This window comes from Hyperolius riggenbachi, chromosome 1 (genome assembly GCF_040937935.1).
Source record: "Hyperolius riggenbachi isolate aHypRig1 chromosome 1, aHypRig1.pri, whole genome shotgun sequence".
NCBI classification, from domain to species: Eukaryota; Metazoa; Chordata; class Amphibia; order Anura; family Hyperoliidae; genus Hyperolius; species Hyperolius riggenbachi.
This window is the reverse complement of record NC_090646.1, coordinates 686,411,446-686,435,606: the sequence shown is the minus strand read 5'-3', so window position 1 is coordinate 686,435,606 and position 24,161 is coordinate 686,411,446. Positions and strand designations below refer to the sequence as shown.

General features: G+C 52.3%; 1 protein-coding gene across 1 annotated transcript; it reads left to right on the top strand.

The window, feature by feature from the left end:
* The first annotated feature begins 1,333 nt into the window (after window positions 1-1,333).
* Window positions 1,334-18,085, top strand: LOC137544644 (lithostathine-1-beta-like). The gene is made up of 2 exons (XM_068265743.1): window positions 1,334-1,394; window positions 17,727-18,085. The coding sequence occupies exons 1-2, from the start codon at window positions 1,334-1,336 to the stop codon at window positions 18,083-18,085; spliced, it is 420 nt and encodes a 139-aa protein (XP_068121844.1).
* The last annotated feature ends 6,076 nt before the right edge of the window (window positions 18,086-24,161 follow it).

Here is a 24,161-nt window from a genome sequence, read left to right as displayed (position 1 = left end):
GGTGCCCCCAGTATAGCTAGGTATAGGTGCCCCCAGTATGCCCAGGTATGGGTAGCCACTCTGCGCTCCTCCCTCCAGCACTGATCAGTGGCAGCAGCAGCGGGCAGGAACACGAAATGCGGACATACCTCCATGCGTTCCACCACTGGAGGTCCGGTCTCTGTAAGTGCCTCACGCTACTTCCTGATAAACAGGAAGTACCGTCAGATGCTTAGAGAGAGGAACCTCCTGCGGTGGAATGTATGGAGGTATGTACGCATTCCGTGTTCCTGCCCGCTGCTGCTGCCACTGATCAGTACTGGGGGGGGGGGGGAGCGCTAAGGGGTGAGCTTGAGGTGAGGGGGGAGTAGCCTCCCTCCCACCGCTGTGGGTAGCCATTGCTCTCCCCTTATGCACTGCGCTCCCTGCTGCCCCCCCCCCCCCCCCAAAAGAAATCTTGTATACGTGAATGTGAGGAGGTGATTCTTCAGAAGGATAAAATAAGGTTATGTGCAGATCTGAGATTACTGTTGGGTCCGTATCTGATTATAAAGTACTCTTGTATGAATATAATAATGATGATATTGCATTGATAAGTGTTACTCTGCTCCTCACAGGCAACGTCTCCTCCTCTGGCGCCTCTGTTGGGGAGAGTTCCTCTTCATTCAACTTCTTTGGTGGAAGCTCAGACTGTTCCTGCCAGGACCCTCTACAGGAAATGACCACAGCTGCCACCAGCACTGCTGCATCTACTTCCACGACCACCACCACCCCAGGAATAGCCACAACTGCTTCTACCAGTACTAACGCCACAACCACCCCAGGAATAGCCACAACCTCTTCCACCACCACGACCACCACCCCAGGAATAGCCACAACCTCTTCCACCACTACCACCACCACCCCAGGAATAGCCACAACCTCTTCCACCACTACCATCACCACCCCAGGATTAGCCACAACCTCTTCCACCACTACCATCACCACCCCAGGATTAGCCACAACCTCTTCCACCACCACAACACCAGGAATAGCCACAACCTCTTCCACCACCACCCCCGGAATAACCACAACCTCTTCCACCACCACCCTCCCAATAGCCACAATCTCTTCTACCACTACCATCACAGGACTAGCTACAACTACTTTCACTGCCACCACCCCAGGAATAGCCACTACCTTTTCAAACACTACTGCCACCACAGTGTTAGCTACAAAGACTTCCACCACCACAGGGTTAGCTACAAAGACTTCCACCACCACAGGGTTAGCTACAAAGACTTCCACCACCACAGGGTTAGCTACAAAGACTTCCACCACCACAGGAATAGCTAAAAACAATTTCACTACTACCATGACCATCGCTATGAAGACAACTGCCAATGTGGTCTCCTCTACCTCCACAGCCTGTGAAAGTAAATAACATTAAGGGCCCGTTTCCACTACAGCGAATCTGCATGCGTTCTCTGCATGTAGAGTCGCATAACCCATTACAAATAATGGGATCGTTTCCACTTGTGCGGGATTCTGTGCGGTTTGTCGTGCAGAAAAAATCTGCACGGCAGAACCTTCAGAATTCGCACGCTGCACACCCGCACTTGATTCGTCAGTAATGTAACTAAATAGGAAAACCGCAAGCGTTTTAGTCTTGCGGTTTTCCTGGCGTTTCCGCATGCGTTTTCACTTAAAAACCTATGTCAATGCTTGCCGGCATTGACATGGTTAAAATCGTGTTGTCAAATCCGTGAGCGATCCCGCGTGAAAATCCGCAGAGAAACGGCAACGAAACCGCAATTGCATGCGGATTAGTTGCCGCGATTTTCCCGTCTAAATCGCACCCCACAAGTGGAAACGTACCCTTATTGTCATGTTGTAGCTTTGCTTCTAGTCCTGAGAAGGTCACCGTGTGCTGGATAGTATGGAAGGGCTGTATTTGCATGGTGACAGTCATCATTTTGTCTCTAGGGGCTCCCGTACCACCAGAAGAACCAGAGTCTGGTGGTGCTTGTTTGGGAAAGCCTCTATATGCACATTCATGCATCGGCTGTCCAGTGAAGAGCTATGACCACTTATTGGGGTACAGCGCCCCATTACCCACAGCTGTGCCGAGAGCCCTGCATAGTGGCATTGGGACTTTCATCAAGGAAATCTACAGTACATTTCCTGTGTCCCAGTCAGACTAAGATTTCCCCCGCTAATGCAAATGTGGAACAACACCCCCCAAAACCCACCTTTATATTCATGAGACCCCCAAAGTTCCAGGCGGATTATGGCCAAATTTACCTTCCAGCGCCCAAGGCCCACTGCACCAACACCCCCCCCCCACCCCACTATCTTTCTGTCCAACACCCTGACTAGCGATCACAGGTTTGCAGCCTGTTTTATGCCTGCTACCCACAATGCAATTTCCCATAGAGAGCAACTTGTCAAATCAATAATTTTCAAAAAGTTTTAGTTTTTTTTCTCCTGATCTTTCAAACTGAAATCTAAATCTGGGAAATTGCATGGTGTGTACCAGACATTAGATTGAATTATTTTATTGATTCTTCTACTGATGTGATGGCTAACATGGTGCACTTTACCTATAAAATCAGCGAGCAAGGGGTTAAGATAGAGGATGCTCATGCTGCCATAAGTTCCTCTAGGGGTAAAAACTCCTAGATCTTAAAGGACTTCCAAGGTGAATATGAAAATCTTCCAGCCCCGAGCAGCAGTCTCTGTCTCTCGCCGCAGCCCCGGTCCTCCTCGGTGTCCCCGCTGGCCGCCTGTAGTGATCCCGACCCTCTGCCGGGGTGGACTCTTCTGCGCTTGTGCAGAGACTCGTGCCCACATGTCCACGTCTTCTGGCGCAAGTGCAGAAGCGCCGACCCCGCCGGCGGGACATAATCATGATGGACGGCCAGCAGGGACACTGAGGAGCAGCGGGGCTGCGGCGAGGGACTTAGACTGCTGCGAGGGGCTGGAAGAAACCCCAGGTGAGTAAAAATAGATTTCCATATTCACCTCGGAAGTCCTTTAAGATTTAGGAGTCCAGAGGGGAGAAAAAATAAAGGGCGGCTGACCAGCTACACTGTCTGACAGCTGGAGTTGTAAAGAGCAGATATTCCCATGAATGTGTGCTGTGCAGGAAAACTTTTTATCCAAGAGTGTCTTTAACCCTGGCACAGTGGTAGTAGTAATCACTGAAGCTTATATGTCCCGGGATCATCAGGACACAGCAGGTGCAGCAGAGCAAGCTGTGACTGTCTCATCACACACCAGGAAGTAGGGAAGATGTGTGGAGCTCTGGGATTCAGGCTGTGTGTGCAGCACAGGAGATAGTACTGTATCATCACACACCAGGAAGTAGGGAAGACACACAGAGCTCTGGGATTCAGGCTGTGTGTGCAGCACAGGAGATAGCACTGTCTCATCACACACCAGGAAATAGGGAAGATGCACGGAGCTCTGGAATTCAGGCTGTGTGTGCAGCACAGGAGATAGCGCTGTCTCATCACACACCAGGAAGTAAGGAAGATCCATGGAGCTCTGGGATTCAGGCTGTGTGTGCAGCACAGGAGATAGCACTGTCTCATCACACACCAGGAAGTAGGGAAGATGCACAGAGCTCTGGGATTCAGGCTGTGTGTGCAGCACAGGAGATAGCACTGTCTCATACACCAGGAAGTAGGGAAGATGCACAGAGCTCTGGGATTCAGGCTGTGTGTGCAGCACAGGAGATAGCACTGTCTCACACACCAGGAAGTAGGGAAGATCCACAGAGCTCTGGGATTCAGGCTTGTGTGCAGCACAGGAGATAGCACTGTCTCATCACACACCAGGAAGTAGGGAAGATGCACGGAGCTCTGGTATTCAGGCTGTGTGTGCAGCACAGGAGATAGCACTGTCTCATCACACACCAGGAAGTAGGGAAGACGCACAGAGCTCTGGGATTCAGGCTGTGTGTGCAGCACAGGAGATAGCACTGTCTCATCACACACCAGGAAGTAGGGAAGATGCACGGAGCTCTGGAATTCAGGCTGTGTGTGCAGCACAGGAGATAGCACTGTCTCATCACACACCAGGAAGTAAGGAAGATGCACGGAGCTCTGGAATTCAGGCTGTGTGTGCCGCACAGGAGATAGCACTGTCTCATCACACACCAGGAAGTAGGGAAGATGCACGGAGCTCTGGGATTCAGGCTGTGTGTGCAGCACAGGAGATAGCACTGTCTCATCACACACCAGGAAGTAGGGAAGATGCATGGAGCTCTGGAATTCAGGCTGTGTGTGCAGCACATGAGATAGCACTGCCTCATCACACACCAGGAAGTAAGGAAGATCCATGGAGCTCTGGGATTCAGGCTGTGTGTGCAGCACAGGAGATAGCACTGTCTCATCGCACACCAGGAAGTAAGGAAGATGCACGGAGCTCTGGTATTCAGGCTGTGTGTGCAGCACGGGAGATAGCACTGTCTCATCACACACCAGGAAGTAGGGAAGATGCACAGAGCTCTGGGATTCAGGCTGTGTGTGCAGCACAGGAGATAGCACTGTCTCACACACCAGGAAGTAGGGAAGATGCACAGAGCTCTGGGATTCAGGCTGTGTGTGCAGCACAGGAGATAGCACTGTCTCACACACCAGGAAGTAGGGAAGATGCATGGAGCTCTGGGATTCAGGCTGTGTGTGCAGCACAGGAGATAGCACTGTCTCATCACACACCAGGAAGTAGGGAAGATGCACGGAGCTCTGGGATTCAGGCTGTCTGTGCAGCACAGGAGATAGCAGTGTCTCATCACACACCAGGAAGTAGGGAAGATGCACGGAGCTCTGGGATTCAGGCTGTGTGTGCAGCACAGGAGATAGCACTGTCTCATACACCAGGAAGTAGGGAAGATGCACAGAGCTCTGGGATTCAGGCTGTGTGTGCAGCACAGGAGATAGCACTGTCTCACACACCAGGAAGTAGGGAAGATGCACAGAGCTCTGGGATTCAGGCTGTGTGTGCAGCACAGGAGATAGCACTGTCTCATCACACACCAGGAAGTAGGGAAGATGCACGGAGCTCTGGGATTCAGGCTGTCTGTGCAGCACAGGAGATAGCAGTGTCTCATCACACACCAGGAAGTACGGAAGATGCACGGAGCTCTGGGATTCAGGCTGTGTGTGCAGCACAGGAGATAGCGCTGTCTCATCACACACCAGGAAGTAAGGAAGATGCACAGAGCTCCGGAATTCAGGCTGTGTGCGCAGCACAGGAGATAGCAATGTCTCATCACACACCAGGAAGTAAGGAAGATGCACGGAGCTCTGGAATTCAGGCTGTGTGTGCCGCACAGGAGATAGCACTGTCTCATCACACACCAGGAAGTAGGGAAGATGCACGGAGCTCTGGGATTTAGGCTGTGTGTGCAGCACAGGAGATAGCACTGTCTCATCACACACCAGGAAGTAAGGAAGATGCACGGAGCTCTGGGATTAAGGCTGTCTGTGCAGCACAGGAGATAGCACTGTCTCATCACACACCAGGAAGTAGGGAAGATGCACAGAGCTCTGGAATTCAGGCTGTGTGTGCAGCACAGGAGATAGCACTGTCTCATCACACACCCGGAAGTAGGGAAGATGCACGGAGCTCTGGGATTCAGGCTGTGTGTGCAGCACAGGAGATAGCGCTGTCTCATCACACACCAGGAAGTAAGGAAGATGCACAGAGCTCCGGAATTCAGGCTGTGTGTGCAGCACAGGAGATAGCGCTGTCTCATCACACACCAGGAAGTAAGGAAGATGCACAGAGCTCCGGAATTCAGGCTGTGTGTGCAGCACAGGAGATAGCACTGTCTCATCTCACACCAGGAAGTAGGGAAGATGCACGGAGCTCTGGGATTAAGGCTGTCTGTGCAGCACAGGAGATAGCACTGTCTCATTGCACACCCGGAAGTAGGGAAGATGCACGGAGCTCTGGAATTCAGGCTGTGTGTGCAGCACAGGAGATAGCACTGTCTCATCTCACACCAGGAAGTAGGGAAGATGCACAGAGCTCTGGGATTTAGGCTGTGTGTGCAGCACAGGAGATAGCACTGTCTCATCACACACCAGGAAGTAAGGAAGATGCACGGAGTTCTGGGATTTAGGCTGTGTGTGCAGCACAGGAGATAGCACTGTCTCATCTCACACCAGGAAGTAAGGAAGATGCACGGAGCTCTGAGATTCAGGCTGTCTGTGCAGCACAGGAGATAGCACTGTCTCATCACACACCCGGAAGTAGGGAAGATGCATGGAGCTCTGGAATTCAGGCTGTGTGTGCAGCACAGGAGATAGCACTGTCTCATCACACACCAGGAAGTAGAGGAGATGCACAGAGCTCTGGAATTCAGGCTGTGCAAAGCAAAGCAGGGTAGCTTCAGACCAGAATGAATGATTTACTTTGACATGTGGCCTCTTATTTCTATTAAGTTCTGCCGCCCTTCTGCATTTTCAGCACCCAAGACCATTGTGGCATTTCCAGGAATCTCGCCCTGGTGATATCTAGAAGGAGTTTCAGTCATTTGAAGTGATACCTGGAATGGGTGGTGGTTCATGTGCCACTCCCCTTCCCCTCCCCCTTAATGACGGATTAAAATGGAGATAGGCTCTCGTATCCACACATTATATTGATGCTTGGTGGCAGGGGATTTATTGGTAACACAGCCTTAGCCCTCTTTACAGCATCTAATGTCAGCTCAGTGCTTACACCTTCCAGCCAGCAGAGCCACCTATAACTCATCCCATTCTGCTCTGCCTGCACAACCACCAGCACTCATCTCTGTCTCTGCCTGCACAATCGCCAGCACTTATCCCTCTCTCTGCCTGCACAGCCACCAGCACTTATCCCTCTCTGCCTGCACAACCACCAGCACTTATCCCTCTCTCTCTGCCTGCACAGCCACTAGCACTTATCCCTCTCTCTGCCTGCACAGCCACCAGCACTTATCCCTCTCTCTGCCTGCACAACCACCAGCACTCATCTCTGTCTCTACCTGCACAATCGCCAGCACTTATCCCTCTCTCTGCCTGCACAGCCACCAGCACTTATCCCTCTCTCTGCCTGCACAGCCACCAGCACTTATCCCTCTCTCTCTGCCTGCACAGCCAGCAGCACTTATCCCTCTCTCTGCCTGCACAGCCACCAGCACTTATCCCTCTCTCTGCCTGCACAGCCACCAGCACTCATCCCTCTCTCTGCCTGCACAGCCACCAGCACTTATCCCTCTCTCTCTGCCTGCACAGCCACCACCTCTTATCCCTCTCTCTGCCTGCACAGCCAACAGCACTTATCCCTCTCTCTGCCTGCACAGCCACCAGCACATATCCCTCTCTCTGCCTGCACAGCCACCAGCACATATCCCTCTCTCTGCCTGCACAGCCACCAGCACTTATCCCTCTCTCTGCCTGCACAGCCACCAGCACATATCCCTCTCTCTGCCTGCATAGCCACCAGCACTTATCCCTCTCTCTGCCAGCACAGCCACCAGCACTTATCCCTCTCTCTGCCTGCACAGCCACCAGTACTTACGCCTCTCTCTGCCTGCACAGCCACCAGTACTTACCCCTCTCTCTGCCTGCACAATCGCCAGCACATATCCCTCTCTCTGCCTGCACAGCCACCAGCACTTATCCCTCTCTCTGCCTGCACAGCCACCAGTACTTACCCGTCTCTCTGCCTGCACAGCCACCAGCACATATCCCTCTCTCTGCCTGCACAGCCACCAGCACTTATCCCTCTCTCTGCCTGCACAGCCACCAGCACTTATCCCTCTATCTGCCTGCACAGCCACCAGTACTTACCCCTCTCTCTGCCTGCACAGCCCCCACCTCTTATCCCTCTCTCTGCCTGCACAGCCAGCAGCACTTATCCCTCTCTCTGCCTGCACAGCCACCACCTCTTATCCCTCTCTCTGCCTGCACAGCCAGAAGCACTTATCCCCCTATCTGCCTGCACAGCCACCAGCACTCATCCCTCTCTCTGCCTGCACAGCCACCAGCACTTATCCCTCTCTCTGCCTGCACAGCCACCAGCACTTATCCCTCTCTCTGCCTGCACAGCCACCACCTCTTATCCCTCTCTCTGCCTGCACAGCCAGAAGCACTTATCCCCCTCTCTGCCTGCACAGCCACCAGCACTTATCCATCTCTCTGCCTGCACAGCCACCAGCACATATCCCTCTCTCTGCCTGCACAGCCACCAGCACATATCCCTCTCTCTGCCTGCACAATCACAATCACGTATCCCTCTTTCTGCCTGCACAGCCACCAGTACTTACCACTCTCTCTGCCTGCACAGCCACCAGTACTTACCCTTCTCTCTGCCTGCACAGCCACTAGCACTTATCCCTCTCTCTGCCTGCATAGCCACCAGCACTTATCCCTCTCTCTGCCTGCACAGCCACCAGCACTTATCCCTCTCTCTGCCAGCAATGTCACCAGCACATATCCCTCTCTCTGCCTGCACAGCCACCAGCACTTATCCCTCTCTCTGCCTGCTCAGCCACCAGCACTTATCCCTCTCTCTGCCTGCACAGCCACCAGCACTTATCCCTCTCTCTGCCTGCACAGCCACCAGCACCTATCCCTCTCTCTGCCTGCATAGCCACCAGCACTTATCCCTCTCTCTGCCTGCATAGCCACCAGCACTTATCCCTCTCTCTGCCTGCACAGCCACCAGCACTTATCCCTCTCTCTGCCTGCACAGCCACCAGCACTTATCCCTCTCTCTGCCTGCATAGCCACCAGCACTTATCCCTCTCTCTGCCTGCACAGCCACCAGCACTTATCCCTCTCTCTGCCAGCAATGTCACCAGCACTTATCCCTCTCTCTGCCTCCTCAGCCACCAGCACTTATCCCTCTCTCTGCCTGCACAGCCACCACCTCTTATCCCTCTCTCTGCCTGCATAGCCACCAGCACTTATCCCTCTCTCTGCCTGCACAGCCACCTGCACTTATCCCTCTCTCTGCCTGCATAGCCACCTGCATTTATTCCTCTCTCTCTGCCTGCACAGCCACCACCTCTTATCCCTCTCTCTGCCTGCACAGTCACCAGCACTTATCCCTCTCTCTGCCTGCACAGCCACCTGCACTTATCCCTCTCTCTGCCTGCACAGCCACCAGTACTTATCCCTCTCTCTGCCTGCACAGCCATCCGCACTTATCTCTCTCTCTGCCTGCACAGCCACCAGCACTTATCCCTCTCTCTGCCTGCACAGCCACCAGCACTTATCCCTTTCTCTGCCTGCACAGCCACCAGCACATATCCCTCTCTCTGCCTGCACAGCCCCCAGCACTTATCCCTCTGTCTGCCTGCACAGCCCCCAGCACTTATCCCTCTCTCTGCCTGCACAGCCACCAGCACTTATCCCTCTCTCTGCCTGCACAGCCACCTGCACTTATCCCTCTCTCTGCCTGCACAGCCACCAGTACATATCCCTCTCTCTGCCTGCACAGCCATCCGCACTTATCCCTCTCTCTGCCTGCACAGCCACCAGCACTTATCCCTCTCTCTGCCTGCACAGCCACCAGCATTTATCCCTCTCTCTACCTGCACAGCCACCAGCACTTATCCCTCTCTCTGCCTGCACAGCCACCAGCACTTATCCCTCTCTCTGCCTGCACAGCCACCAGAACTCATCCCTCTCTCTGCCTGCACAGCCACCAGCACTTATCCCTCTCTCTCTGCCTGCACAGCCACCAGCACTTATCCCTCTCTCTGCCTGCACAGCCACCAGCACTTATCCCTCTCTCTGCCTGCACAGCCACCAGCACTCATCCCTCTCTCTGCCTGCACAGCCACCAGCACTTATCCCTCTCTCTCTGCCTGCACAGCCACCACCTCTTATCCCTCTCTCTGCCTGCACAGCCAACAGCACTTATCCCTCTCTATGCCTGTAGAGCCACCAGCACTTATTCCTCTCTTTGCCTGCACAGCCACCAGCAATTATCCCTCTCTCTCTGCCTGCACAGCCAACAGCACTCATCCCTCTCTCTGCCTGCACAGCCACCAGCACTTATCCCTCTCTCTGCCTGCACAGCCACCAGCACTTATCCCTCTCTCTGCCTGCACAGCCACCAGCACTTATCCCTCTCTCTGCCTGCACAGCCACCACCTCTTATCCCTCTCTCTGCCTGCACAGCCACCAGTACTTATCCCTCTCTCTGCCTGCACAGCCATCCGCACTTATCTCTCTCTCTCTGCCTGCAAAGCCACCAGCACTTATCCCCCTCTCTGCCTGCATAGCCACCAGCACTTATCCCTCTCTCTGCCTGCACAGCCACCAGCACTCATCCCTCTCTCTGCCTGCACAGCCACCAGCACTTATCCCTCTCTCTGCCTGCACAGCCACCAGCACTTATCCCTCTCTCTGCCAGCAATGTCACCAGCACATATCCCTCTCTCTGCCTGCATAGCCACCAGCACTTATCCCTCTCTCTGCCTGCACAGCCACCAGCACTTATCCCTCTCTCTGCCAGCAATGTCACCAGCACATATCCCTCTCTCTGCCTGCACAGCCACCAGCACTTATCCCTCTCTCTGCCTGCTCAGCCACCAGCACTTATCCCTCTCTCTGCCTGCACAGCCACCAGCACTTATCCCTCTCTCTGCCTGCACAGCCACCAGCACCTATCCCTCTCTCTGCCTGCATAGCCACCAGCACTTATCCCTCTCTCTGCCTGCATAGCCACCAGCACTTATCCCTCTCTCTGCCTGCACAGCCACCAGCACTTATCCCTCTCTCTGCCTGCACAGCCACCAGCACTTATCCCTCTCTCTGCCTGCATAGCCACCAGCACTTATCCCTCTCTCTGCCTGCACAGCCACCAGCACTTATCCCTCTCTCTGCCAGCAATGTCACCAGCACTTATCCCTCTCTCTGCCTCCTCAGCCACCAGCACTTATCCCTCTCTCTGCCTGCACAGCCACCACCTCTTATCCCTCTCTCTGCCTGCATAGCCACCAGCACTTATCCCTCTCTCTGCCTGCACAGCCACCTGCACTTATCCCTCTCTCTGCCTGCATAGCCACCTGCATTTATTCCTCTCTCTCTGCCTGCACAGCCACCACCTCTTATCCCTCTCTCTGCCTGCACAGTCACCAGCACTTATCCCTCTCTCTGCCTGCACAGCCACCTGCACTTATCCCTCTCTCTGCCTGCACAGCCACCAGTACTTATCCCTCTCTCTGCCTGCACAGCCATCCGCACTTATCTCTCTCTCTGCCTGCACAGCCACCAGCACTTATCCCTCTCTCTGCCTGCACAGCCACCAGCACTTATCCCTTTCTCTGCCTGCACAGCCACCAGCACATATCCCTCTCTCTGCCTGCACAGCCCCCAGCACTTATCCCTCTGTCTGCCTGCACAGCCCCCAGCACTTATCCCTCTCTCTGCCTGCACAGCCACCAGCACTTATCCCTCTCTCTGCCTGCACAGCCACCTGCACTTATCCCTCTCTCTGCCTGCACAGCCTCCAGTACATATCCCTCTCTCTGCCTGCACAGCCATCCGCACTTATCCCTCTCTCTGCCTGCACAGCCACCAGCACTTATCCCTCTCTCTGCCTGCACAGCCACCAGCATTTATCCCTCTCTCTACCTGCACAGCCACCAGCACTTATCCCTCTCTCTGCCTGCACAGCCACCAGCACTTATCCCTCTCTCTGCCTGCACAGCCACCAGAACTCATCCCTCTCTCTGCCTGCACAGCCACCAGCACTTATCCCTCTCTCTCTGCCTGCACAGCCACCAGCACTTATCCCTCTCTCTGCCTGCACAGCCACCAGCACTTATCCCTCTCTCTGCCTGCACAGCCACCAGCACTCATCCCTCTCTCTGCCTGCACAGCCACCAGCACTTATCCCTCTCTCTCTGCCTGCACAGCCACCACCTCTTATCCCTCTCTCTGCCTGCACAGCCAACAGCACTTATCCCTCTCTATGCCTGTAGAGCCACCAGCACTTATTCCTCTCTTTGCCTGCACAGCCACCAGCAATTATCCCTCTCTCTCTGCCTGCACAGCCAACAGCACTCATCCCTCTCTCTGCCTGCACAGCCACCAGCACTTATCCCTCTCTCTGCCTGCACAGCCACCAGCACTTATCCCTCTCTCTGCCTGCACAGCCACCAGCACTTATCCCTCTCTCTGCCTGCACAGCCACCACCTCTTATCCCTCTCTCTGCCTGCACAGCCACCAGTACTTATCCCTCTCTCTGCCTGCACAGCCATCCGCACTTATCTCTCTCTCTCTGCCTGCAAAGCCACCAGCACTTATCCCCCTCTCTGCCTGCATAGCCACCAGCACTTATCCCTCTCTCTGCCTGCACAGCCACCAGCACTTATCCCTTTCTCTGCCTGCACAGCCACCAGCACATATCCCTCTCTCTGCCTGCACAGCCCCCAGCACTTATCCCTCTCTCTGCCTGCACAGCCACCAGCACTTATCCCTCTCTCTGCCTGCATAGCCACCTGCACTTATCCCTCTGTCTGCCTGCACAGCCCCCAGCACTTATCCCTCTCTCTGCCTGCACAGCCATCCGCACTTATCCCTCTCTCTGCCTGCACAGCCACCAGCACTTATCCCTCTCTCTGCCTGCACAGCCACCAGCACTCATCCCTCTCTCTGCCTGCACAGCCACCAGCACTTATCCCTCTCTCTCTGCCTGCACAGCCACCACCTCTTATCCCTCTCTCTGCCTGCACAGCCAACAGCACTTATCCCTCTCTCTGCCTGCACAGCCACCAGCACTTATACCTCTCTCTGCCAGCACAGCCACCAGCATGTATCCCTCTCTCTGCCAGCACAGCAACCAGCACTTATCCCTCTCTCTGCCTGTAGAGCCACCAGCACTTATTCCTCTCTCTGCCTGCACAGCCACCAGCAATTCTCCCTCTCTCTCTGCCTGCACAGCCAACAGCACTCATCCCTCTCTCTGCCTGCACAGCCACCAGCACTTATCCCTCTCTCTGCCTGCACAGCCACCAGCACGTATCCCTCTCTCTGCCTGCACATCCACCAGCAATTATCCCTCTCTCTGCCAGCACTGCCACCAGCACATATCCCTCTCTCTGCCTGCACAGCCACCAGCACTTATCCCTCTCTCTCTGCCTGCACAGCCACCAGCACTTATCCCTCTCTCTGCCTGCACAGCCACCAGCACTTATCCCTCTCTCTGCCTGCACAGCCACCAGCACTTATCCCTCTCTCTGCCTGCACAGCCACCAGCACTTATCCCTCTCTCTGCCTGCACAGCCACCAGCACTTATCCCTCTCCCTGCCTGCACAGCCACCAGCACTTATCCCTCTCTCTGCTTGCTCAGCCACCTGCACTCATCTCTGTCTCTGCCTGCACAGCCACCTGCACTTATCCCTCTCTATGCCTGCACAGTTACCAGCCCTTATCCCTTTCTCTGCCTGTACAGCCACCTGCACTTATCCCTCTCTCTGCCTGCACAGCCACCACCTCTTATCCCTCTCTCTCTGCCTGCACAGCCACCACCTCTTATCCCTCTCTCTGCCTGCACAGCCAACAGCACTTATCCCTCTCTCTGCCTGCACAGCCACCAGCACTTATACCTCTCTCTGCCAGCACAGCCACCAGCATGTATCCCTCTCTCTGCCAGCACAGCAACCAGCACTTATCCCTCTCTCTGCCTGTAGAGCCACCAGCACTTATTCCTCTCTCTGCCTGCACAGCCACCAGCAATTCTCCCTCTCTCTCTGCCTGCACAGCCAACAGCACTCATCCCTCTCTCTGCCTGCACAGCCACCAGCACTTATCCCTCTCTCTGCCTGCACAGCCACCAGCACGTATCCCTCTCTCTGCCTGCACAGCCACCAGCAATTATCCCTCTCTCTGCCAGCACTGCCACCAGCACATATCCCTCTCTCTGCCTGCACAGCCACCAGCACTTATCCCTCTCTCTCTGCCTGCACAGCCACCAGCACTTATCCCTCTCTCTGCCTGCACAGCCACCAGCACTTATCCCTCTCTCTGCCTGCACAGCCACCAGCACTTATCCCTCTCTCTGCCTGCACAGCCACCAGCACTTATCCCTCTCTCTGCCTGCACAGCCACCAGCACTTATCCCTCTCCCTGCCTGCACAGCCACCAGCACTTATCCCTCTCTCTGCTTGCTCAGCCACCTGCACTCATCTCTGTCTCTGCCTGCACAGCCACCTGCACTTATCCCTCTCTATGCCTGCACAGTTACCAGCCCTTATCCCTTTCTCTGCCTGTACAGCCACCTGCACTTATCCCTCTCTCTGCCAGCAATGTCACCAGCACTTATCCCTCTCTCTGCCTGCACAGCCACCAGCACTTATCCCTTTCTCTGCCTGTACAGCCACCTGCACTTATCCCTCTCCCTGCCTGCACAGCCACCAGCACTTATCCCTCTCTCTGCCTGCACAGCCACCTGCACTCATCTCTGTCTCTGCCGGCAGAGCCACCTGCACTGATCTCTGTCTCTGCAAGCACAGCCACTTGCACCGATCTCTGTCTCTGCTTACATAGCCACCAGCACTTATCCCTCTCTCTGCCTGCACAGCCAACAGCACTTATCCCTCTCTCTGCCTGCACAGCAACCTGCACTCATCTCTGTCTCTGCCAGCACAGCCACCTGCACTCATCTCTGTTTCTGCCTGCACAGCCACTTGCACTGATCTCTGTCTCTGCCTGCACGGCCACCAGCACTTATCCCTCTCTCTGCCTGCACAGCCAACAGCACTCATCCTTCTCTCTGCCTGCACAGCCACCAGCACTTATCCCTCTCTCTGCCTGCACAGCCACCTGCACTCATCTCTGTCTCTGCTAGCACAGCCACCTGCACTCATCTCTGTCTCTGCCAGCAGAGCCACCAGCACTTATCCCTCTCTATGCCTGCACAGTCACCAGCACTTATTCCTCTCTCTGCCTGCACAGCCACCAGCACCTATCCCTCTCTCTGCCTGCACAGCCACCTGCACTCATCTCTGTCTCTGCCAGCACAGCCACCAGCACTCCTCTCTCTCTCTGCCAGCACAGCCACCTGCACTCATCTCTGTCTCTGCCAGCACAGCCACCAGCACTCCTCTCTCTCTCTGCCAGCACAGCCACCTGCACTCATCTCTGTCTCTGCCAGCACAGCCACCAGCACTCCTCTCTCTCTCTCTCTGCCAGCACAGCCACCTGCACTCATCTCTGTCTCTGCCTGCACAGCCACCAGCACTTATTCCTGTCTGTCTGCCAGCACAGCCACCTGCACTCATCACTGTCTCTGCCTGCACAGCCACCTGCACTGACTCCTTCCTGCTTGCACAGCCACCTATAACACATCCCATTGCTCCTGCCAGCACTGTCACAAGCACTTATCGCTGTCTCTGCACAGTCACCTTAAACTGATCCCCTTCTCTGCCAGCTTAGTTACATGACATTTATCTCCTTCCTGCCAACATAGTCACATAACACTTATCTCTATCTCTGCCAGCGCAGTCACATAAGCCACCCAGCACACACCCCTTCTGTGCCGACACCATCACTCTGCATTTAACCCCTTCTTTGCCTGCAAAGTTACCCATTCCTCATTTGCAGTAGCAGATGTACCCTAGGCTTGTACAGAGGACAAGGGACATTATCTGCCTGTGGAGGAAAAAAGGTTTTGCTATCCATGTGAAGGAAACCAGAGCTGTCCCTGAAGGAAGATTTGATACTCACTCACGGCTTCCTCCAGTAACATAAGCACATGTGAGTCCCTCGCTGTCCTCCTGCGGTCTGCCGTTCAGCCGCAATCAGCCCCGGTAACTGGCTCAGTGGCGTCGGTCGGGGTCTTCTGCGCATGCGTGCTTATGCTGCTGGAGGAGGCCATGGGTGAGTATCAAATCTTCCTTCAGGGACAGCTCTGGTACACTTTAAGAAGGTGATCTTTACAGTAAGAGTTGTTAAAATGTGGAATATTTTACCACAGAAAGTAAATATGGCAAGCTCTGTATCTGCATTTCAAAGAGGGCTTAGATGCTTTCCTTGGATTAAAGGCCACCCACAGCTTTAATTATTAGATAATTCCCAGGAGAGTTGATCTAGGGATTTATCTGACTGCCACCTGGAGTCGGAAGGAATCTTTTCACTTTGACCCAGGATCAACTGGGAGCCTACATGCAAAAAGGGCATTTGGCAAAAAAGTGCGCGGTATACAGATGACATGTTTTCATAACAATGTATAACATTATTTATGCATAACAATATTTTTATTGTTTCTAAATCATAATCTAAGATCAAGTTATAAACGTTGAAATGACGGTAATAAAATCGTCCAATATCATCTATAACAATAAAACAATATTTACACTTGCATTAAACATAGTAACTCTAGTCCCTAACCTTAAACCCTCCCTGGTGGTGCCTAAACCTAAGACCCCCCTCCTCCCAGGTGGTGCCTAAACCTAAGACCCCCCTGGTGGTACCTAACTCTAAGACCCCCTGGTGGTGCCTAACCCCAAGACCCCCTGGTGGTGCCTAACCCTAAGACCCTCCTGGTGGTGCCTAACCCTAAGACCCCCCTGGCAGTGCCTAAACCTAACACCCCCACTAGTGTTGCCTAACCCTAAGACCCCCACTAGTGGTGCCTAACCCTAAGACCCCCCTGGTGGTGCCTAACCCTAAGACCCCCCTGGTGGTGCCTAAACCTTAGACCTCCCTGGTGGTGCCTAACCCTAAGACCCCCCCTGGTAGTGCCTAATCCTAAAACCCCCTGGTGGTGCCTAAACCTAAGACCACCCTGGTGGTGCCTAAACCTAAGACCCCCCTGGTGGTGCCTAAACCTAAGACCCCCCTGGTGGTGCCTAAACCTAAGACCCCCCTGGTGGTGCCTAACCCTAAGACCACCCTGGTGGTGCCTAAACCTAAGACCCTCCTGGCGGTGCCTAAACCTAAGACCCTCCTGGTGGTGCCTAAACCTAAGACTCCCCTGGTGGTGCCTAAACCTAAGACCCCCCTGGTGGTGCCTAAACCTAAGACCCCCCTGGTGGTGCCTAACCCTAAGACCACCCTGGTGGTGCCTAAACCTAAGACCCCCCTGGCGTTGCCTAAACCTAACCACCCCTCTACTTTGCTGCAAATAGCACAAATAGAAAAAGCGATATATTTATCATACAATAAATAGAATAAGAATACGCATTACAAATCTTAATATAACGGTAATATAAAAAGTGATATATTAGTAATATAATAAATGTCAAAACTATAATTTATGCATTATAATTCTGGAAACAAGATTAATACAAAATAGATATATTTGTAAGATAATAAGCTTCAAAACAATAATTTACGCATTATACTTCTAAAAACGAATTTTAAAACGATAAAATAAGTTAAAGCGAGTCAAAACTAATTTGTAAAGACGTGTGTCACAAAACTTATTCTGTAAATGAAACATTTTGATTTCACAGTCCCGGCGCCCGATACAATTTATCGGGTGCCCTATTTTCTTCTTTGGTGCGCAATAGCCAATATTTTGCATCGGAGCCTATTGGAATCTATGGAGCGCCCTTTTAGACCATTAGCCATATGCACCCTTTTTTCCTGTTCCCCAGCTGGGATATGTGAGGGCACAGGAGAGAATAGTACCTAATTTTTTGTTAGTTTTTTCTCCTGGTTGGACTTGATGGACGGGTGTCTTTTTCCAACCAAACTTACCACGTAACTATGTAGCACTAAGGGACCCATATTTTATTATTTATGACTGGTTTCTTTCTTCTTCCGATAGGTGATTGGTCTGACATCCATGTGGTGACCACACCCCTCGGCTGGTGGGACGCGCTACATTACTGCCGCAGTAATTACAACAACCTCTTCAGCATCCCCGACAGCAGGACCCAGGATCTTGTGGCCAACAGCATCAGGAATGCCAGTGTCCCGGGGAACGGAGTGTGGATCGGCCTACGCCGGCATAGATGGTGGGGATACTTGTACTGGACAGATGGTGAACCCCTCGGCTACATGAACTGGGGGGACGGGGAGCCCAGCGACCCCATCAATAACTTATGTACCCAGATATCACGGGACAGGAACTTCAGCTGGAGTGACCAATGCTGTGCTATGAAGCAAAGCTTTGTCTGTAACTGACGGCGGTTCTAGACATGGCCGCACTCCATTCACTGCTCCCCTTCCTAGACGTGGCCGCGCTCCATTCACTGCTCCCCTTCCTAGACGTGACCACGCCCCATTCACTGCTCCCCTTCCTAGACGTGACCGCGCTCCATTCATGCTCCCCTTCCCAGACGTGGCCGCACTCCAATCAATGCTCCCCTTCCCAGACGTGACCGCGCTCCATTCACTGCTCCCCTTCCCAGACGTGACCGCGCTCCATTCATGCTCCCCTTCCTAGACGTGACCGTGCTCCATTCACTGCTCCCCTTCCTAGACGTGACCGCTCCCATTCACTGCTCCCCTTCCTAGACGTGACCGCTCCCATTCACTGCTCTCCTTCCTAGACGTGACCGTGCTCCATTCACTGTTACCCTTACTAGAGGTGATCGTGCTCCATTCACTGCTCCCCTTCCTAGACGTGACCGCGCTCTATTCGCTACTCTCCTTCCTAGACGTGACCTCGCTCCATTCACTGCTCCCCTTCCTAGACGTGACCGCGCTCCATTCACTGCTCCCCTTCCTAGACGTGACCTCGCTCCATTCACTGCTCCCCTTCCTAGACGTGACCTCGCTCCATTCACTGCTCCCCTTCCTAGACGTGACAGTGCTCCATTCACTGCGCCCCTTCCTAGACGTGGCAACGCTCCATTCACTGCTCCCCTTCCTAGACGTGACCGCGCTCCATTCACTGCTCCCCTTCCTAGACGTGACCACGCTTCATTCACTGCTCCCCTTCCTAGACGTGACCGCGCTCCATTCACTGCTCCCCTTCCTAGACGTGGCTGCGCTCCATTCACTGCTCCCCTTCCTAGACGTGACCTCGCTCCATTCACTGCTCCCCTTCCTAGACGTGGGCGCGCTCCATTCACTGCTCCCCTTTCAAGTCCAGCAAACACAGCGCTAAAGCCTCTAGACTCCATGTAATGTAATGGGGAGCAAAAACTATCACCAGGTACTTGCAGCAGGTGATAACAATTTGGTAGTTAAGGCATAAATAATGTACCCTTTTTTAATGTGAATTTCATTTTTTGTGATTTTGTGGATTTTTTTGTGCACTTTTTCTGCATGTGGCAAACGTTGTGAATGTCAACATGGTCTTACTTCTGTCGTAAATTTTCTGTCTTTTGTTTACCGCATGCAGTAAATGATTGTGAATAAAGCCCCTAGTCTCTATGAATGTAAAGGTGGCCATACAGTTATTGATTTTCCTGTCCAATTTCCTGCAGATTTGATTGATCTGCAGGCAGGCAGTCGATTCCCCCAAATGTCTGATTAATAAACCTTCAGTCAGTTACGACCAAGAATCAATCTAAGGTATTGATTGGACAGGATGGAGGATCTAGGCTGACTGGGGGCGGGGCAGCGTTAGATCGATGGTCCATAGATTGGCAGCGCATGGAGCAGTGTGACACTGCAGGTCAATCGATTAGCAAGAGATTTCCTGCTGGAATGTATTGGAAATCGATGTGCAGTGTGTGGCAGGAATCGATTCCTTGCTGATTGGAATCCATCGGTTTCCCACACCAGGAGGTAATCTATACATGTATGGTCGGCTGGAGACTCGTGTTATGATCGTTTATATAAATCTTCTGCATCTGGAGCTTCTCTTTATTCCTCTCTTATATTGCAAATCATATGAATAAAGAATCTTACAGAAAGGATGTTTGGTGTGTGGTTTATGTACCTGGTTATTTTATTACTAGAATTAATGTATGTGCAGATCTTGCTGGAAGTCACATTTAGCCTCAGCCAGACAGGAAGTGATGTAGCTACTTCCACCCAGATCCACAAGGAGCGGACACTGACACTCCAACCATGGAGGAAGACCCCAGGCTAGAGGGACATAGAATCAGTCACTGTACCACACCGCATATTGTTGTCATAGCACAAAGGTGGATAGTTAATTCCTCATCTAAGTCAGAGTATATATATATATATATATATATATCTCCCGGTGAGTGAGTAGCTGTACACACTGGTTATCGAATGACTACAAGTAATTTCTGCATAGCTGGGATTGTGTATTAACAGACCAGTTATGTCATCCTGTGGCTGTGTGTGTGGCTGGAATATACGGGGACCACAGAACGATGTGGATGTATTGACATGAGACCACCAGACTAGAGTCTCTATTGCAATCCATCCCACCTCCTGTATCCGGCTGTAATGAGATTCTCTGCTCATTGTAAAACAGACAGTGAGCAGCTCCTATTTTATATATATGAGCCATTCATCACTCGTCAGCCCGCAGTGGATCCATGGGGGCCGGCCTTCTGTGCGATAATCTCGGGCAAGTGGAAGCATCCGCCCCAGCCGGACCATCAGAGCAGACACTACATAGTCCTCCCGCTGGCCACACATGGTTCCGGCACATGTGGGAACTGAGCCTAACACGAGAGTGCAGCATACGATTGAGCCACAGATGCTGTTGAGTCACCAGGGCAACGTGTCATCAGTGCGAACTGGAAGTTGTCTCTGTGACGCACACGGTTCCCAAGAAAACCGCACGTGCGCCATTCAAGTTACAAACGCACTTGCAAGCGCATTGCAAGCAACCAAAATTACATTTTTGGTTTAAATCAACTTTTTTTTCCTCTCCTTCCTGGTTCTGCTAGCAAGCACTGGCAGTTTGGTGTGAAATCTGTCGCCTGGCATTTCTGGGAAGATATATAGCTCATCCATCAGATGAAGATTAGATATCAGCCTGACAGAACCAATGTAAAGCATCCTTTTCTAGACTGTAAGCACCGACCCAGCAGGTGTCCGACACGTAGCTGCCTTCTGGCCTGAGTTGAAGGAGACACAGGAGTGATCCTTATCACTCCAGCTGGGGACTCCCAAAAGTTCAACCCACCTTAAAAACTATATTTAATAATAGGCGCCGTTTTGTAATAATTCTGGTGTTACAAAGATACCAGGTCCTACAAATTCGCAGAGTATGTTGGACTTCACGGGACACTGGTTCTGAGAGATTTTCAAGCATCTGGATCTTCCAGAACCAATACTACAAAGGGAGGAAGTAATGAATGGTGTTATTTGTCTCCCATGGTCCTCATGAATAGTATCAAATTAATTATACAATTATGCTGAGTGCGAATATGCATTCTATTCCCTGGAGTGACCTACTGGCATGGAGAAAGCGGGCAAAACATGAATTGGGCCAAAATACCTCCCTGTCTAAGGGGGTACTGCCTTATTCAAATTGCACAAGGCTGGACTTTTACATGGCAAGACCCCTCCTATCTACAGTGAGGATTAAAACTCCAATGACGCAAAGGTCCAGCGTCCATCTTCTAAAATCTTGTCGAATAACATCCCGGCAGCCAGCTGGACACTGGCGCAAATCTCTTGGATTATTTCTCCCAAAAGGGCCTCTTGGCCTCTATGGCAATCGGCCATTTTGGACTTCCTCCAAAGACTTGCGATTGCTGCATGGACTACCAATAACAGTATTTGAACTATACAATAAGACATTCTGTTTCTTTTCATCTCTATTCTCTTTCTATCAAACCAATCTGTTCTGCCGGACAGATATATTTATCTGTGGCTGTGTGTATGTAGTTTTAGAATAAAAACTAACGATTTTATCGTTCAGTCTTGTGCCTGTTCTGGTCATCTGATTGCTGCTATACCGAATCTGCCCTCTGAAGAGTCAGTCATACTATTGCATTGTTATATTATTTTCTTATAAATTGTTGATTTGCTAGTTAGGTTGTAAATAATCGTTTCCTTCCTTTTAGGAGTAGTTAGCGGGAGTCTCTTTCCTCCCTGAACATGAGAGAGTGGTGGCAGTGAGATTACCCGATTTCCAGCGCGAAATCGATATTTTTAGTTTACCGATTGTACATACAATCGGGATTGTACATGTATGGGCACCTCCAACCAATCTTAACCGTTTACTACGCACACAGTGAATTTGCCTCCAGAAGTCTCTAGTGCATGAGACCTGCATGGCAACAGAGGCCTAGTAATACGGGATTGGTGAGTGATTGTCCCATTACATATTGTCGGCAGCTGCGCAACCAATCTTTGTCAGTCTGCTCACCGTACTTCCTGCGTATGCTAACGGGAGCAGATTAGATGGGATCGCGGGGCTGGATTGTCACAGTCTCCTCCTATCCTATGCTAGGAAGGTTGTGCAGGGCCAAAACTGCTCAATGGAGGCTTCTGTAACGTGACGTAAAGGCCCCCCAGAAGCACTCATTCTTCTGAAACATGTATGTGGGAAGTTGTCTGTCAGTTCTCTGTGCACCGTGTGTGCCTGTCTCTAGTTACCACCAGTGTCTGACCAGCATGGTGGCTGACTACATGGGGTATCCCAGTGCCTTTGACACCGAGGCCCCCGTGGACCCCATGGAGTACTGGGTCAAGAGGCTGGAGATCTGGAGGGAGCTGGCACAGTACACCCTGGAAGTCCTGTCCTGTCTTCCTTCCTGGGTGTTGTCAGAGAGTTGCTTCAGTAAAGCTGGTGGCGTGGTCACCGAGAAGTGCTCCTGTTTGTCCATAGAGTTGGTGGACATACTGAAGGTCATGGCCCTGCTGCTGGTGAGAGGAGGACCTGAAGTGGCTGGGATCCCTTCCTCGACTTCATTCAAGTGACAACCCACAGATAACATTCACTTTAAGAGATTTATTACAATTGTCTGCTTTCCTACCTGACTTGTCAAATCAAATCAAAGATAGCTTTATTGGCATGACCAAGCTTCAATACAGGCATTGCCAAAGCAGGGGGAATGAGGGACATGGGATGGGATGGTGTGGGGGTGCAGTGAGTTAGCAGTTCGTGGACATTTTGGGGGGAGGGGGGGAGTTTACTTGTCACCACTGTGGGCGTGCCCAGTGATATCACTCATCCTGGTTCAGTGGTTTCCAATCAAAGATGCACTTGTCTACTGAGCAGCCACTCTGGCCCCATACACACACCACTCTCTCCCCCGTACAGAAGCCGCTCTCTCCCCTGTACAGACTCCACTCTCTCCACCGTACAGATGCCAGTCTCTACCTGTAGCCGATCTCTCTCCTGTACAGACACGGCTCTCTCCCCTGTACACACACCGCTCTCTCCCTCGTACACACGCCGCTCTCTCCCCCGTACACACGCCGCTCTCTCCCCCGTACACACGCCGCTCTCTCCCCCGTACACACCAGGGCTGTGGAGTCGGTCCAAAAATCCACCGACTCCGACTCCTCAGTTTAGGATTCCACCGACTCCGACTCCTCGACTCCGACTCCTCTAATTTGCATATTACAATTTTTTTGATTAAAAGTGTGTAACATGAAATTCGTCTCTTAACTGCCAAAGCTTAGGAATTTTACAAGACAACTGAAGTGAGAAGGATATGTAGACTACTATATTTATTCCCTTTAGAGTAAAACTAGTCCTTGGTAAGAGTACTTGTAAAAGGTACAAACCGGAACAAAGAACATCTATCAGGACCTAGGCAATGTAAGTGTGGGTACATGTAAGAATGATGTGCAGGTACTCTGCAGGGGAATGAGGAGATTGTAAACAGACAACACCTCTGTGTTCAATGTGCACAGCATTCTCAGTGGATTCCCTGCAGCTCTGTGGGGAGTGCATATGTAGAGTATAGTACTACTGTGTAACAAAGTAAACCTGAGACAGATGAAATTAAAGTTTTATACATACCTGGGGATTCCTCCAGCCGCCTTCAGGATAATCAGTCCCTCGCTGTCCTCCTCCACCACCTGGATCTTCTGCTATGAGTCCAGGTACTTGAGCCAGTCGGGCGTAGTGCGCATGCACACACTCCGCCGCCAGGAGCATACTACACCTGTGCAGCACTATTGCGCAGGTGCAGAATGTTCCTGGCTGTGGGAGCGGCATGCGGCCGGACAGCGCTGACTGGCTGAATTACCAGGACTCATAGCAGAAGATCCGGGTGGTGGAGGACAGCGAGGGACTGATTAGCCTGAAGGGGGCTGGAGGAATCCCCAGGTATGTATAAAACTTTACTTTTTATCCGTCTCAGGTACCCTTTAATTTGTAGTCACCAAACCAAATTTTAACAACATATCAAATGATTTGATT

Excerpts from the sequence above, each read along its gene's own strand:
- LOC137544644 (XM_068265743.1), top strand. The coding sequence starts at position 1,334 with ATGACCATCGCTATGAAGACAACTGCCAATGTGGTCTCCTCTACCTCC. Across the intron at positions 1,395-17,726 it reads TACCTCCACAGCCTGTGAAA|GTGATTGGTCTGACATCCAT; the intron begins GTAAATAACATT and ends TTCTTCCGATAG.